Source organism: Dipodomys merriami, unplaced genomic scaffold, assembly GCF_024711535.1.
Source record: "Dipodomys merriami isolate MVZ:Mamm:240054 unplaced genomic scaffold, mDipMer1.0.p SCAF_2, whole genome shotgun sequence".
Taxonomy (NCBI): domain Eukaryota; kingdom Metazoa; phylum Chordata; class Mammalia; order Rodentia; family Heteromyidae; genus Dipodomys; species Dipodomys merriami.
This window is the reverse complement of record NW_027203381.1, coordinates 83,447,052-83,462,099: the sequence shown is the minus strand read 5'-3', so window position 1 is coordinate 83,462,099 and position 15,048 is coordinate 83,447,052. Positions and strand designations below refer to the sequence as shown.

The following is a 15,048-nucleotide window of genomic DNA, read 5'->3' as shown; positions in this document are numbered from 1 at the left end:
AGCAAAGAATGGTAAACAAACAAACCAAATAACAACCCAAGCCACTAGGCAGGATTTTTTTTTCTAATCCTGGGGCTTGAACTCAGGGCCTGGGGACTGTTCCTGAGCCTCAGTGTGTTCAAGGCTAGTGCATAGCACTACCTCCGGCTTTTTTTTTTCCTTCTGTTTATGTGATACTGAGTAATTGAACACAGGGTTTCATGCTTGCTGGGCAGGCACTCTACCACTGAGCTACATTCCCAGGCCAGGCAGGTGTTTTAACAAAGGTTAAATAGGTAACGAAAGCTTCTTCAAATGTGAGAAATTTTTAATTACTTTATTAAAAATTATATTTAATGTTGAGTTTACCATTATAATCACCATGATACAATATTGTGTGTACATAAGCAAAAATTACCCATTGAACATACTTTTAGAGGTATAATTGTATTTGGGAATCAAAGCAACATGAAAAATAATTTGATATAAAAAACAAATAATGAGAAGCATGGAACGTGGTATGTTTTAATAAGGGCCTATTGCTGATTCTGGAATAACAGTTGCATGCATGTCCCGAGTCATGTTGGATTTCTCCTTCAGTTTTGATTGGAGTAATGTGTGTTCCACAACACCGATTCTAATATCCATCTGAACAGTTTCTTGTTTCAGTTTTGTCAAGCTCTGCTTAATCTTCACCAAAGGAGCTGTACAATAAAAATAGCACAGAATAAAAATGCTCATTTGGAGTATTAATGTATTATCGAATTGTATGACATTTTCCTCATTTTATCTTAAGCCAAAAATAGGGTTAAAAAGACAGCCAACAATGCGCTGACATTCACAGATTTTTCAGCAGCATTTTAAACACCTAAAATTTTTAGAATGGGAAATGATTCATTATTAGATGTATGGAGGTTGAACTTTCTAAGTTTTCTAGAGGAAGAACCACTAAGTGGGTATTTAAGGATATGTGGGAAAGGATTTTATGGGCTTGTTGTTTCTCTATAGGAGAAGAAGATAGAAAGGGAGAAGAGGGAAGAGAAAAGTATCTTTGTGATAAAGGTAATAAGCATACTTAAAAATATACTGCAAAAAAGCTCCTTTAAGATCAGTCAGAATATGCCACTAGAGCTCTCGAAAGTCTTTATAGGCATAGAAAAGCTTTAGTCAATAACAACTATACATCAAAATACAGTCTTCTGGGAAGGAATGAAACAAAGGAACAACCCCCTATAGGTCACCAAATCATGCATGTAATGTTTGGTCAAGGGCCAAATGTCTTTGCACATCAGATATTTAAAAAATAAAGCCATTTTGATAAAAAAACAGAATGAAGTATCTTTTTTAATTGGCAGAATAAAGCAAATAGTTATATATTTCCCCCATCTTTGAATCAATACAGCGTGAGTTTAGTAAACCTAAATTACAGTAAATATATTTCTACTCTTTTCAAGTGACTAGTAAGAAACAAGAATACACAGACTGTCAACATCATTTTTGCACCATGTATCACTCTTGAAACAAGTAACTAATAGTTTGTTGTAAGAAGCAGATTCCCTATCTCTTAACACTGCTTATGTAGTTTCTTGAGGAGTCAGTTTTCTCCAGCTCACTTTTCCCTTTTAAAATGAGCACATACTCACCGCCATCAGTCATACTGCTGCCCTTTTCTTCCATTTCTTGTTTAACTTTTTCTAATTCTTCTGTAACCTTTCATTGAAAAAAGTTTACATGAGTGCTAAATTTTAATAAACTTTCAAAAATTTTGAATGATGCTTGGAGAAAAATTAATTTATTTCCCCAAAAGGGAAATAAAACATTAGGGACTTTCTGGATATAACAAAAAGATGAAGTATGCAGATACACAAAATGTTTCATCTTCTGAGAATGCTCATGATGTAAAACTTGACTACATTACTTTCACACTAGCTTTATCACATTGTGACATTATAGAATAGAAACCAAGTTGTTTTAAGCATGAAGCCCTTAAAGCATGCAATTCTCAGAACACTTACACTTATATTTTATTTTCGAATTATTAGTTATTAATTAATAAGGTGATATAAATACAAAAAAGAAAATTTGGCTTTCTACAGGTTTTCAAAGTATCTTATTTATTTCCTGTTTTTTTCTTTCTTTGTGTGTGCGTGTGTGTGTGTGTGTGTGTTGGCACTAGGGCTTTAACTCAGGGTCTTGCACTCGAGCTTAGCTATTTTGTCCAAGGTTAGAGCACCACTTGAGCCACACCTCAAGTGGTTGGTACATTATAGACATTCCTGTCAAGACTGCTTTGAATCTTTTTTTTTAATATAAGAAAATAATTGATAAGATTCTTAATATTTATTATTTGACTCATCAGAGACCAACAGGTTATCAAGAAAAGGTGCTTGCTGGGTGTTGGTGGCTCATGCCTGTAATCCTAGCTACTCTCAGGAGGCTGAGATCTGAGGATCATGGTTCAAAGCCAGCCATGGCAGGAAAGTCTGTCCTCTTATCTCTAATTAACCATCAAAATGCTAGAAGTGGAACTGTGGCTCAAGTGGTAGAGTATTAGCCTTGAGCAAAAAATAAATAAATAAAAATAAATAAATAAAAATAAATAAATAAAAATTACACTCTCAGAGACAGCATCCAGACCCTAAGTCTGGCTCTCACTCTCTTGCTCACTCATGTTCTTTCTTTCTCTCTTTCTCTCTCTCTTTCTCTCTCTCTCTCTCTCTCTCTCTCTCTCTCTCTCTCTCTCTCTCTCTTTCTCTCTCTCTCTCTCTCTCTCTCTTTCTCTCTCTCTCTTTCTCCTAAAACCATGAATTTGAAAAGACATAGCGTGCTACTGTAATTGTTCCAGATACAGATGCATGCAATGTTGAGATTATAATACTGTAGCCTTTTTAGCAAAATTCTAAGCTAGCATAATAATAGGTTAGAAAATATAATCTTTAAAAAGTTGAAATTTTTTTAATATAATCTAGAACTAAAGCACAATTACTGTAACTTAGTAGGTTTTACCTTTTATCATACTGGTGAGTAAAATCTTCCTAGGGAATAAAGTGCTCATCCAAGTAAAGCAAATTAATTTCTTTCAGGCACCTGAAACATTACAACTGGGGATAACTACCTGCTGCAAAAGAACTAAATGGATCCCTGGACTGTCTTCAAGTGTTAATTTACCTAACATAAGTGAGCACTTTACCTCTATATAATGTTTTATTTGCCTAGAAGCACCACAAGATTAGAGTCTAAATATTTCTTATTTTATATTTTGGGTGTTTTAAAATAACTATTCCTGAAATAATCTCTATAAAAGGATCTTGAGCCACCTAGCTTCAGCCTGCTGTGCCCTTTAAAGATAGATTTTCCTTGATATGCTACTCTGTGTGTGTGTGTGTGTGTGTGTGTGTGTGTGTGTGTGTGTGTTCATTCAGTTCTTTCTTGGAGATGGCAAGAACCTGGGATTTTCACCTCTGCAACCACCCCCCCTCCTGTCACATACTTGCTGAGCCCACTGGGAGGTAAGAACCTCCGCCACCATGTCTATGCGCTCCACGTGGCTTTCTCTTCTTCACTCCAATCCCTCTCCATCCAACCCCCAATTGTTGTTCTGGGGGTCTATACTTCTAGTAAGACATCTTGCTACTTTTACATCCTCTCCTGCTATACTACAATATTTGAGGCTTTTCATTGGTCTGTGTTGACTCCTGTTGAGACATAGTTTTCTCCAGAGCCTAACAAGAAATTACTTCCCATGAACAGTTGGGGTTTTTCTCCGTATTCCCTGGAGTCATGTTCCTCCAGGTTCCTATGCTGGCTATAATGGCTTCCATAATGCTAGTAGCTGAGTAATATGAAATAACATCCAGAAGGCACTAGTCAGTGCCTACAAGTGGTGTAAACTGGCTCATCATAGGGGTTCTACCCCATTGTTGGTCAGAGACATTCAATCTCTACTAAGGGGGCCCAGGAGTTTAGCCCTGTGGGCCCCCAGGTCTTGGGTCTTCCCAAGAGGATGCCTGATAAATTGCCAGGGCTCACTCCAGATTCCAAAGAGAGGAAAAGAAAGAGAGGGCTTTCCAGAAAGAGACACACCTCTCTTTCTGGAGCTGCCTGCACTCCAGAGGCACCTGCAGTTGGTGACAGGGGTTTCACCCCTCTTCCTAGATTTAAATCACAGGAATATCACCCTGGCTCCTGGCTCCTGGCTCCTCCCCTCAGATAAGACGGGAGGAATCAGCTTCATTCCTTTAGAATCTCAACTTAGCAGCATCTTAAAGCACTGGGAACACTTTGATCCTGATAACCTGAAAAAATGTTGTTTGTTTGTTTTTATTGTAATGAAGCTGGCCCCAACATCTGCTGAGAAACTAAGAGAAGTGGCTGGCAAATGGGTTTAAATTTTAATAACATCTTGCAATTAGATCACTTTTGTAAGGAAAAAGTGAAGTAGATCAACCCACAGGTCTACGTAAGGGTATTATGGCACAGCACTGGACCTCAACTTCTGCAAGGGGACCCTCAGGTGAAGAAAAACCAAAAGAGATAGAACAATGTCCTTCCCTCCCTTCTGGGAGGGTCACCCATCTCTAGGGGAGCACTGGATTCTCTCTCCTATATCAGAAACCTCCTGAACACTAGCCCTTTCCAATCCAGGAATGTGGAGCCCCCTATTCACAGGTGCTAGCAGCTCTACCACAGCCCCAGTAGGTGGTGGAGCCAGAGGGTCTTGAGTTCACACCCACTTTTCAGTGGCTGACATTCAAGGGTATAAGGACAACTTAAGCAAAGTCCTCATGCTAACCTCCATTTGTCCTGGAGGGACGGTCAGTTCATCCTGGCAAACTGCTCCATCCTCATAGATAAAAGAATTCTCACAGCCACAAGGAGAAAGGTAAGCAAGACATTTCATCAGCCTTGGGCATTCAGTAGAAGCTTCAAAGCTTCCATTGGGTCCACAGATGATAGAATTCAGTTATACTGAGTTATACTTAATGGTGTAACAAATGAGAAGTGGAGGAGAAAAAGTTATGGAATGAGGAAAGAAGGTGAGCCGGAGTTAAGACAGTCATGGTTGGGAAAGCCCAAATACTCATGATTGAGAAAGCCCAAAGAGGCCCTAGGATGTGACAGAGGGAAAAAGCAAAGTCTACCTGCTACGAATGTTAAAAGCCAGGGCATTTCAGAAGACAATGCTTAGTACCCACTTCCTGCTTCAAAATGGGAGAGAAAGCAGAGCACTGGAGACTTGACTGTCCCCACTTCCAGTGAGGAAGGTAGCCAGGCAACACTCTAGGCCCAAAAGACCCACTCAGCATTGGATGAGGAGGCCTAGAGACACCCTCTAAAGCTCCTGCAGTGACTCTCTGTCTCCTATGAAGAACCTCAAAGAACCATGGACATGTGGGTAAGAAAATTTCATTCCTTTTGAATATAGGGACACTTTATCTTTGTGTACTCCCTTATTTGGGGGGAAGTTCTCCTTCCTGTGATGGTGACTGAGTTTGAATGTTAAAAATAAAAAAATCTAGTATTTCACTCCTGACATGCCTTTTCAAATTGGGGATCTGGCATTCTCACACAAATTCCTTATTACAGAGGGTCAAGATACAATAAACGAGTGATGCTGACAAGCCTTTGTCAGTTAAACAAGCCCTGGGCTGACAAGCTTCTCCGGAGCTCACACTGAATGGTTCTTCACAGAGGGAAGCAGTTAGGTACCAAATGGGGAACAAAAAGCCAAGATTTCTGTATTTAGCCAGGAGGAAGTCAGGTAGTTAGTAAATTTTTTTTTAAGGCAAGTAAGGTATTTGCTAGATTTAAATCACCACAAAGCATTTAGAAGTGGCAATTTATTTCTTTTCCAAAGTTGTATGAGGTGTGGCCAGGACTTTGAGAATGAACTATCACTTACATTCTGTCTGGAGGCCTCAAGCCTCTGGAGAGGTACAAAGAACCAATGAAACCTTAAAGAAAAAATTGGCTAACCTATGATGACAAAAGACCTCAGGAAACAGACTCATTCTCTAGGTATCCTAGGATTTGTAAGGATGGTAGGCTGATCTTAGGGTAGATAATGAGGGATCATGACTTGGCAGATTCCTGGAAGGGTTCTGATATGCCCAAGGCTGCAATCCCATTTTTTTAAGTATATGGATGAGATGCAACACATGTGCATGAAGCCAGAAGTAGGAGTTTGCTGTGCAAAGGTCAGGCTACTCCTAGAAAGCTGAAATTTTCTTAGTCATGTGTTCGCTCTTCAGCCACCTAGCTTGAGCCCACCATTTCCCTTAATTGTGTCCTTGTTCTCTCTCTGTTAAATTACTAAAAAATTAAAAAGGCTTAATTATTTACTAACAAAACAGTGAAGTGTATAAAAAAGTATAGGAGATTGGAACAAAAGACAGTCTTGGATTTTAGTCCCAAATTGAGTTATGATATTGTTGTAAAGAGATTTTTTTCTTTTTTAAATGTGTATTGTGTGTGTGTGTGTGTGTGTGTGTGTGTGTGTGTGTGTATTTTCTGATCAGCTTTTCAGTGTAAACAGAATGCATTATCTTTCTCAAGATGATGACATTTTCCAGAATAAACAGATTCTAAGCCACTTTCAGTTGTAGACAAATATACATCCTGGATCACATACAAATACTGAACAACAGTATCTACAAATAAACCTTGCATCTTGCAGACTAACATTAAAATTTCCCATAGACTCCTCAGTCAGTGCTTTACCCATACTAATTATTTAAAAATAAAGATTAAGGAACATTACCAATGCACTAATGATATGAGTAAGATTTATGTTGAATTTAATATAGTAACTTTAGGTATATTAAGGAAGCAAGAAAAGGATAAATAATTGATTACTTGAGAAGTAACCTAGGGTATTTCTCCTCGAGAAGATGATTTGAAGCTAGAGGAAGCAATTATTGAAGTAAACAGTATTTAGTCATCTGATGGCTCTAACCAGCTGAGCCCAGCGGACAGGTGAGAAGCACAGCAGGACTGCTAGTGTGTACCTCAGATAGGAGTCTGGTCCTTTCAGTTACTCCACCATTACCCTGCTGGTATCGCTCCTTTGCCTGAGGGGAAAAACATTCTGCTTAATGACAAGTCCAAAACAGAAGGAGATTACTTAAATATGACCTCTTTGTGTTCACAATGTCTACATATATATATCATTTTATGACAACCCCCATCCTTGTTGGTGAATACATTTATGACACTGCCATTTAACTGTAGCCATTTCATGTCCCTAAGAGGCACCCTGTATTTATTTAACTACAGCACTATAAAATGATGAACTGCTTTAACCTTCACATGCTGACTAAATAACTAGCATGGGCATGGCTCACAATAAAAACTGTCCTCAGTGATTTCTAAACACTTTAGGAGAGAGGCTCTTGGTCAATCTAATTTGCATGCTATGCAGAGGAAAGTAGTTCTAAAAAGAAAAATACCAATCAAAGTAGAGCATCAAGCTCAGCAATTAATAAGGATTAACAAAGAGTATGACAGTACAATCAACTGGAATATGTTCTTGGAAACTAACCTAATAATCAATTATTCAATATTAATGTTAGACAGATGCATGATGGCTTTAATCAGAGAATTTTACAGCACTTTTAAAGTAAAGTATACACGAATAGATCTGTATATGAGGGAATATGATAGAATAAGTTAAACAGATAATAAAAGAGAATTAATTTCTACTTGGTCTTTGATAACTTCTGATGTACAGAAGTTATCTCAAAAAGTTATTACTTTTTTTCTCTTCCTAATTTTGTCTGCTAGAAAAAATATGCCTTCCTGTGGTATTTATGAGTCTTACTAGCCTTCCTTAATCTCAGGAAATGGGTATAAATCCTCAAGAAAGCCATTAGTTCCCTAATGCTGAGAGAAAGAAGTGCTGCTTTCAGAGGCAAGCACTTTTATTTTTGGCCCAAGATCTGAAACTTTGGAAGGATATAAAGGATGAAAAACTTGTATTATTTTATTAAGTAAACTGCTTGTCTCTGCATCTGTCTTGCTTTCAGGTTCATTATTGTATAATTATATAATCCATTATTCCAAGGATCAACTTTCTCCTGGCATTCTTCCTCTCAGTCCTACAGTAAATCAACAGCAGACATAGAAGCAAAAAAAGTAGTCCTGATGCTGTTGCTGTTCCTGTTCTAAGTCATATTCCCAGTAGCATATATGTTCACTTATTTAAACCAAATGAAGAAAGGTAGTAAAGAAATATAGAGGTAAATAATTCCTATTATATATAAAATGTAGATAAATTCTATTATCTTATTGGCTTCCTAGAGGAGAACTAATGTGTTTGTGAAAAGCATTACATAATTCTTAATGAAAAAGTGTTATGTCAAATTTAGGATCAGGCATTGGTATAAATCCTTGGAAATTATCTTTTTAAGATTATATTTTCATTATCTTTAAGAAGTTGTACAAAGGGGTAAGTCATTCTTAAAATTACCTCACTCAGCTGAGCTTGAGCTCCACGATATTCTTGAACAAAGTGCTCAAGTTGATTGTTGATATACTTTTCTCGGCTGCCAATCTTTTCCAGAGTCCTACTAATTTCATTATGGAGTTTGTCCAAAAAACCCTAGAAATCACATGGAATTTTTAAAAAGAACCCAGAAATACACTTAAGAAAAGTTAGACATCCTTAAATCCATTCCATAAGTAATCAAACAGACATGAAAAAGAAAAGAATGTTTGCAATTTTAAAAGCAAAATAGTATATGAACCCTCTTCCCTTTCCCATGGAATCTGAATGCTCGTCTTGTGGATGTAAAGGAGGGAAAGTGATACTGAAGCTAACTTATGCACTGCATTGCAGTCTGTCATAGCATGCGTGCTCATTTCAAACAGGATTGAATGAAAAAAAAAAAACACTACATGATGAGAAATAGTTTAGTCACACTGCAGAATTTTAAAGAGGAAACTATTTCAGGTGTAGTGACTATGTTCCTGTAATCCTAGCACTAAGGAAGCTGAGGATATGGGAATCACAAGTTTGAGACCAGCCTGGATTTCACCTTGACACTGTCTGAAAACAAAACAACTATGTTTATTGCTGTATTATTTACCAGAGCTAAGATATGGAACCCACCCAGATGGCCCTCAGTAGATGAATGGATCAAGAAAATGAGGTATATATACACAATGGAATTCCATGCCTCCATCGGAAAGAATGGCATTTCCCCATTTGTTAGGAAATGGAAAGACTTGGAAAAAATCGTATTAAGTGAAGTAAGCCAGGCCCAAAGAAACATAGGTTCCATGGTTTCCCTTATTTGCAATAATTAGCATACGTCTAGGACAATCTTAGCAGATGAGCAGAATAGCTCAATAGCTATGGACATATAACCATATAAGATGACGCTAAGTGAAATGAACTCCAAGATATGGACACAGAGGTTTTTCTTTGTTGTTGTTTTTAATGTACTATGTGATTTTTTTTTTGTTTCTTTTATATGTTCTTCCCCTATGGTTTATCCTCTGTTGTCACTGTATTTGATTTTGGGACCCTGGTTTTGTATATACATTTATTTGAATAGGGAAGGGAAGGGGAACAACAGAATGGTGAGATGAAGAACAAGGAGGGAACCAATTGTCTGTGATATATACAGACAATATGTTAGAAATGACCTGTGCAACTACGGGGTAGTTGGGGGAGGGAAAGTAGGAGAAAAATGAGGGAAGGGGTAACAAGTTTGACAAGAAATGTACTTATGTAGCTGTAACCCCTTTGTATATCACCTTGACAATAAAAAAAAATAAAACAAAACAAAAAACAAAGTCAAACTAAACTAAACTTGGTAGGATTAGCTAATTCAACAATCCTAATATGTATCTAAAATTTATGTGAATGCAATTAGTTTTACATAAACTTCAGTTAATGTAGGTAAGGAATAATAAGATTTTCTTACAATGGAAATGAAAGATAACTGAAGAGCCTAGTGGGGAAGTAGAGTCCTAAACTGAGACCTCTGGCCTGAGACCTAGAATGTCTCATGAAGATTTTTTTCATGGCATCCTTTTGAAGATCTGATTTCCAGCATGGCAGCAGCTAGGAAAGCTTAGACTACAGGACATTGCTGACCTGGCGTTCTTTTATACCCAGACATTTAGGGGAAAGTGTTGAAGTATTTCTAAAGTCTCAGTATATATACACCATATATATTATATGTACACATATATGATCATACATATAATGTATGATATGTTATCTATTACCTGTTATGCATACTTTATATGTATTATATATCATATATGTAAAGCTTAATATATCATATATATAAAAGGTATGTAGGATATTTAAAAATATATAGCTTTTATGAGTTCCCCTTCTCTAGTTGGCTTAAGTATTAATGGTGTGAGAATGTAAAATGTTATATCAATTAATAAGCTGCAGAAAATCATACGTGTGTCATTTTCCCTTCTTCTCTCGTAATATAATATCTCTCACAGATAAGCAAATACACTTTGATTCATCTGAAATAAGGCCCCTACCTTGGTCTCCTTTAGAGCAGATTCAATACCACTTTTGTGTTGGTGCATTTGGTCAATATGGATTCTCCAGTCCTGTTGGCAGAGAAGTATATGGGAATAAAGTCAAATATATTTCTTCTTTTGCTCTGATTTTATGAAATGGTGTCCTGTATCTTTATTGCTTTGCTTGCTAACCTACTCCAGGTGTCAGAGTCCTATATATAGCTTGCAATCAATCAGATTATAAAGAAAAATGTGTAGAGCATTTTAGGATAAAAGGTTCCAAATAAATGTAAATTATTTTATGTGTTCAAAGAGTGATGTCTGATCATTTGAATACAGATTATTCTTGCACTGCTGGTGGTTAATATTTATGACGACCCATCCAAATGAAAAAGATCTAATTACTAGAAAAGAAATACTTGTTTAAGCAGTAGCAATTAAGTTTGCCAGAAGCAACTCTCAACTCTCCACTCTCCTCTCAAATATCATATATCAGATCAGTTTGTCTGTTGGAATTCAAATAGTATTCTTTTATTTAGTACAATTTGCGAACTTCTTCCTTGATGAAGGAAGTTTATAATGGTTGTTAGAGTTTATATATTTGCTAGTACTGACTGCTACCACCAGACTAATTTGAAATTTAAGCCATCAATTTAATACCCTAGTATTATAATAGCTCCAAGATATTTCAGTTTATATTACTATAAGTAAAAATTTAAGACTTGAGAAATGCCTATCATATAAGAGAAAAACAAGTTGCAGCGAATGATGGGACTAGGGTATTTCTCGGTCACTCATGTTTGAATTCCGGATGCTTTCTCCATCTTGTACTTCACACTATTTTTTTTTTCCAGAGAGAAACACTTTGTATAGAAAAGTATCTATTTTTTAACTTTAAAACATGCCATTGCCTATAGGGTACTACATATACCAGCTATAAAACTATAAGGCTTATTAAAACTACAAAGAAAAAGCATCTAGTTTCACTTTTGTCATTTCACAGACAAGTAAATCAATAGGTACATGTGGTGGGAACTTGCCATCCCAGCTTTGTGGGAAGATAGGATTGAGGTCCAGGCCTTCCTAAGTGAAAATGCAAGAGCCTTTCCTCAAAATAACTAGAGAAAAAAAGGGTAAGGGTACGCCTCAAGTAGCCCAGTACCTACACAGGAGATTTGGGCCCTGAGTTCAACCTCTTGTACCACCAAAAGAAATTTCAAAAAAGAAAAAATATAAAGGGCAATACACGATAGCGAGGTTGTTAGCATGAACAAATCAGCACTTCCCTTTTCTGTCATATGAGCCAAATATATCTCAGAAAGTGATTCTCGACATCAACTGCTTATCTGTTAAACAATCATCTAGTGCAATGTTTTCATTTTCCAGTGGAAGGGGCTGCTCACCACCTGTGAGGAGGACTAGACAGACTTACCAAAGGAACAAGGCTCTACCAATTCACATAGTCAACACTGGAAAACAGGGAGGAGCAGCAAGTGGCTAGTTCTACACAAATGAACCAAATATGGTTCAAAATGGAAACCTTTTAGCCCAAGGAAGTATCTTCATGAAAGATAATAAGTATCATTATTACTTTAGTGGCCAAGTATCCATTCTGCCTAGTCTCAAAAAGAAGTTCAGAGGACTTCATAAAAACAAAGATCATGTGTTTACATGTCCTATCAGTTTCTCTGTCTTTGACTCGTTTCCTCCAAATATATGCATATAGAAACACACAGATGTGTAAATACATTTACACATCACATAGATAGATTTTGCCTATTGTAATGGATGTGTTTAAAGCAACTGTCCTCTTTCTTGTATTTTACACAATTTTTTTTTGCATAGACTGACATAAAAGACATTTTGAGAAAAGCAATCATATCTGCCTCATTTACAGATGACTGTGATAACTTACACTGATGTAAAAGTCCTTGAGGAGCTACAATTTCTGTGGGGCCTTGAAACATGAGTAGCAGTTAAACAGGATAAAAAAGAAGAGGAGAAGGACTAACATAAATGAGGAAAACACACAGGAAGAAGACTTAAATGAGATCGCTATTTCTCACTCAGTACAAAAATCAATTTGAAGTGGATCAAAGACCTCAATGTTAGACCTGAACTTTGGAACCACTAGAGGAAAATAGAGGGAGAATACTTCGAGATATAGGCATAGGCAGCAAATTTCTGAATAGGATACCAATAGCTCAGGAAATAATAACAAGAATTGGTAAGTGGGATTGCATCAAAGTAGAAAGCTTTTTGCACAGCAAAGAAAACAATTACCTGAGTGAAGAAGAGACTGTCCACAGAGTGGGAGAAAATCTTTGTCAGCTGTTCATCTGACAGGGATTAATAGCCAGTAATATAAAGAACTTAAACTCTTAAAGCTCAAAATAACAAATAATCCAATAGATAAATGGGAAAAATAACTGCATGGACACTTCTCAAAGAAATATAATGGCCAATGAATACATGAAAAAAATGTTCCACATCTTCAGTTATCAGGGAAATGCAAGTTGGAAAGTCCATCTTACTTCAGTGAGGACGGCCATCATCAACAAGACAAGAACAAATGCTGGTGAGCATGTAGGAAAAAAGAACCCTTAATGTACTATCTGTGGGAATGTAAATTAGTTTAGTTCCTATGGCAATCAGAATGGAGTTTCCTATAAAAGCTTAAACAGATCTACAGTACAGTCCACCCATATCACTTTTGGGTATATATCTGAAGGAATCAAAAGTCAGCACATAACAGATGATTGTCCACCAATTGTAATTGAAAAAAAAGAAAAGAAGGATTAGAAAGAGCAAGAGTGAATTGAATTAAAGTACTCAATATGTATGCATGGAAATATCACAATAAAACTCCTTTGTGTTATTAACATCTCTGAATAAAAAGAAACAATATTTGTTGTCTGGTTAAAAATTACTCTTTGTGTATATTTGAGTATACATTGTGGATATGCCTCTGTGTGTCTGTACATTATGGAGGGATATGAATATTGGGTACTTTTATTTTTTATTCTTTCAAAATTTTGTAAGTGTTCTACAAAGGGAAGGTTATCACTTTAATTCCATTCAGAAAAAAAGAAAAACATATAGATGTCCAAGATATTCTTGAAATGATTATTTATAGTGGGGAACAATGATAAATGATTGTAATTGTGTATTTTAAAACATGAATGCAAAGGTAAAATATATAGCTTTTGAAATACTACAACTGAGATGGTTCAAAGCTTTATAAAGGCTTTGGAAAACGTGGAGAAGTAATGTTTTTTTTTTTTGTTTTTTTTTTTTTTTTTGTCATATGGCTTGAACTCTGGGCCTGAGTACTGTCCCTCAGCTCTTCAGCTCAAGGCTAGAGCTCTACCACTTGAGCCACAGCACCACTTCTGTTTTTCTGATTCTTAATTGGAGATAAGAGTCTCATATACTTTCCTTCCTGAGCTGGCTTTGAACCCTGATCTTCAGAACTCAGCCTCCTGAGTAGCTAGGATTACAGGTGTGAGCCACAGGCACCCAACAGTAATGGGCTTTAATGATATGCAAGGACTTTGAGATACCTGCATTCCTTAAATAAACATTTAAAGTGACTAATGGTGACAACAACTCTAACACTGTTGCACTTGTCTATAACTGCTATGCAACTTTACTTTTTGACTCACAAGGCTTAGAGGGAGATGATATCACCCTTTCTTATCCATTTTCACCTCCCTCCCCTTGTAAGAAGGTTCTGAGTTTTGCTGTTTGTTGTGGAGAATATACTTCCCAGCAGCATGGCCTCTATGTCATTCTCTTTAGCAGAAGAATGATGATGCAAACTATGCCAGGACCATACAGAAGCTTCAAGAAGCGCCAAGCGTCAGCCTCTTTATCCTTTCTGTCAGCCATGATTGAAAGGGAGCCTGTCTCAGGCATGGCCTTCTCTTCTGTTTCAGGGAGTGCGAAACATGAGACCCGACTAGAGTACAGTTACAGCTACTGCATACCACAAATCGGCAGACAAGCATCTTGAATGAGTTCAGTGTGGATAGTGTCACTGTTATTGCAAGCCACTGTGATTTGGGGGTTATGCAGAAAAGCTCCCTCTCCCTCCCCCCCTCTCTCTCCATGTATATGTAATTCAACTGAGAACAACTATAGATAAGTTAATCTTAAAAAAAATCTCATATCTACAAAATGGAAAGTACTCTTCAACTGAGCACTTCCTACATACTCTACTCTGCTTTTCTTAGTGATGAAATGGACTACTAAAGAGCTTATAAGGTAAACTAAGAGTTCTTTTTGTTACATATCAGAGAAACCATGTGGGCCACTGGAGTGTGCTGGTCACCTGTTCCCAAGTGCTCTAGACAGTCAGCGCTCATTAAGCATTTCTCTTCTCTATTGAATACTAGTGTGTCATCTAATATTGCACGTTTTTTCTCTGTCAATGGAATTCAAAATAGTGATGAAGTACATTATTTCCTTAGAATTTTTCTATTTTTATTCAGCAGTGCCTGGGATTGAACTCTGGGTCTTGTGCATTCTAAGCAAGTATTTCGACACTCAGCTACATCTCAACTTCTTACACTG

At 36.9% G+C, this 15,048-nt stretch overlaps 1 protein-coding gene across 2 annotated transcripts in view; it reads right to left on the bottom strand.

The window, feature by feature from the left end:
* Positions 1-407: 407 nt before the first annotated feature.
* Positions 408-15,048, bottom strand: part of Ift57 (intraflagellar transport 57) — a 56,030-nt gene continuing 41,389 nt past the window's right edge. Inside the window, exons 7-11 of one of the 2 annotated variants that reach the window (XM_070030295.1) lie at positions 10,492-10,563; positions 8,447-8,578; positions 6,987-7,049; positions 1,623-1,689; positions 408-683 (exon numbers count right to left, since the gene is read on the bottom strand). In XM_070030295.1, the coding sequence (XP_069886396.1) occupies positions 505-683; positions 1,623-1,689; positions 6,987-7,049; positions 8,447-8,578; positions 10,492-10,563 (513 nt within the window). In that variant the 3' untranslated portion in view covers positions 408-504. The remainder of the gene's footprint in view (positions 684-1,622; positions 1,690-6,986; positions 7,050-8,446; positions 8,579-10,491; positions 10,564-15,048) is intronic. The other variant, XM_070030296.1, reaches the window with a different exon arrangement.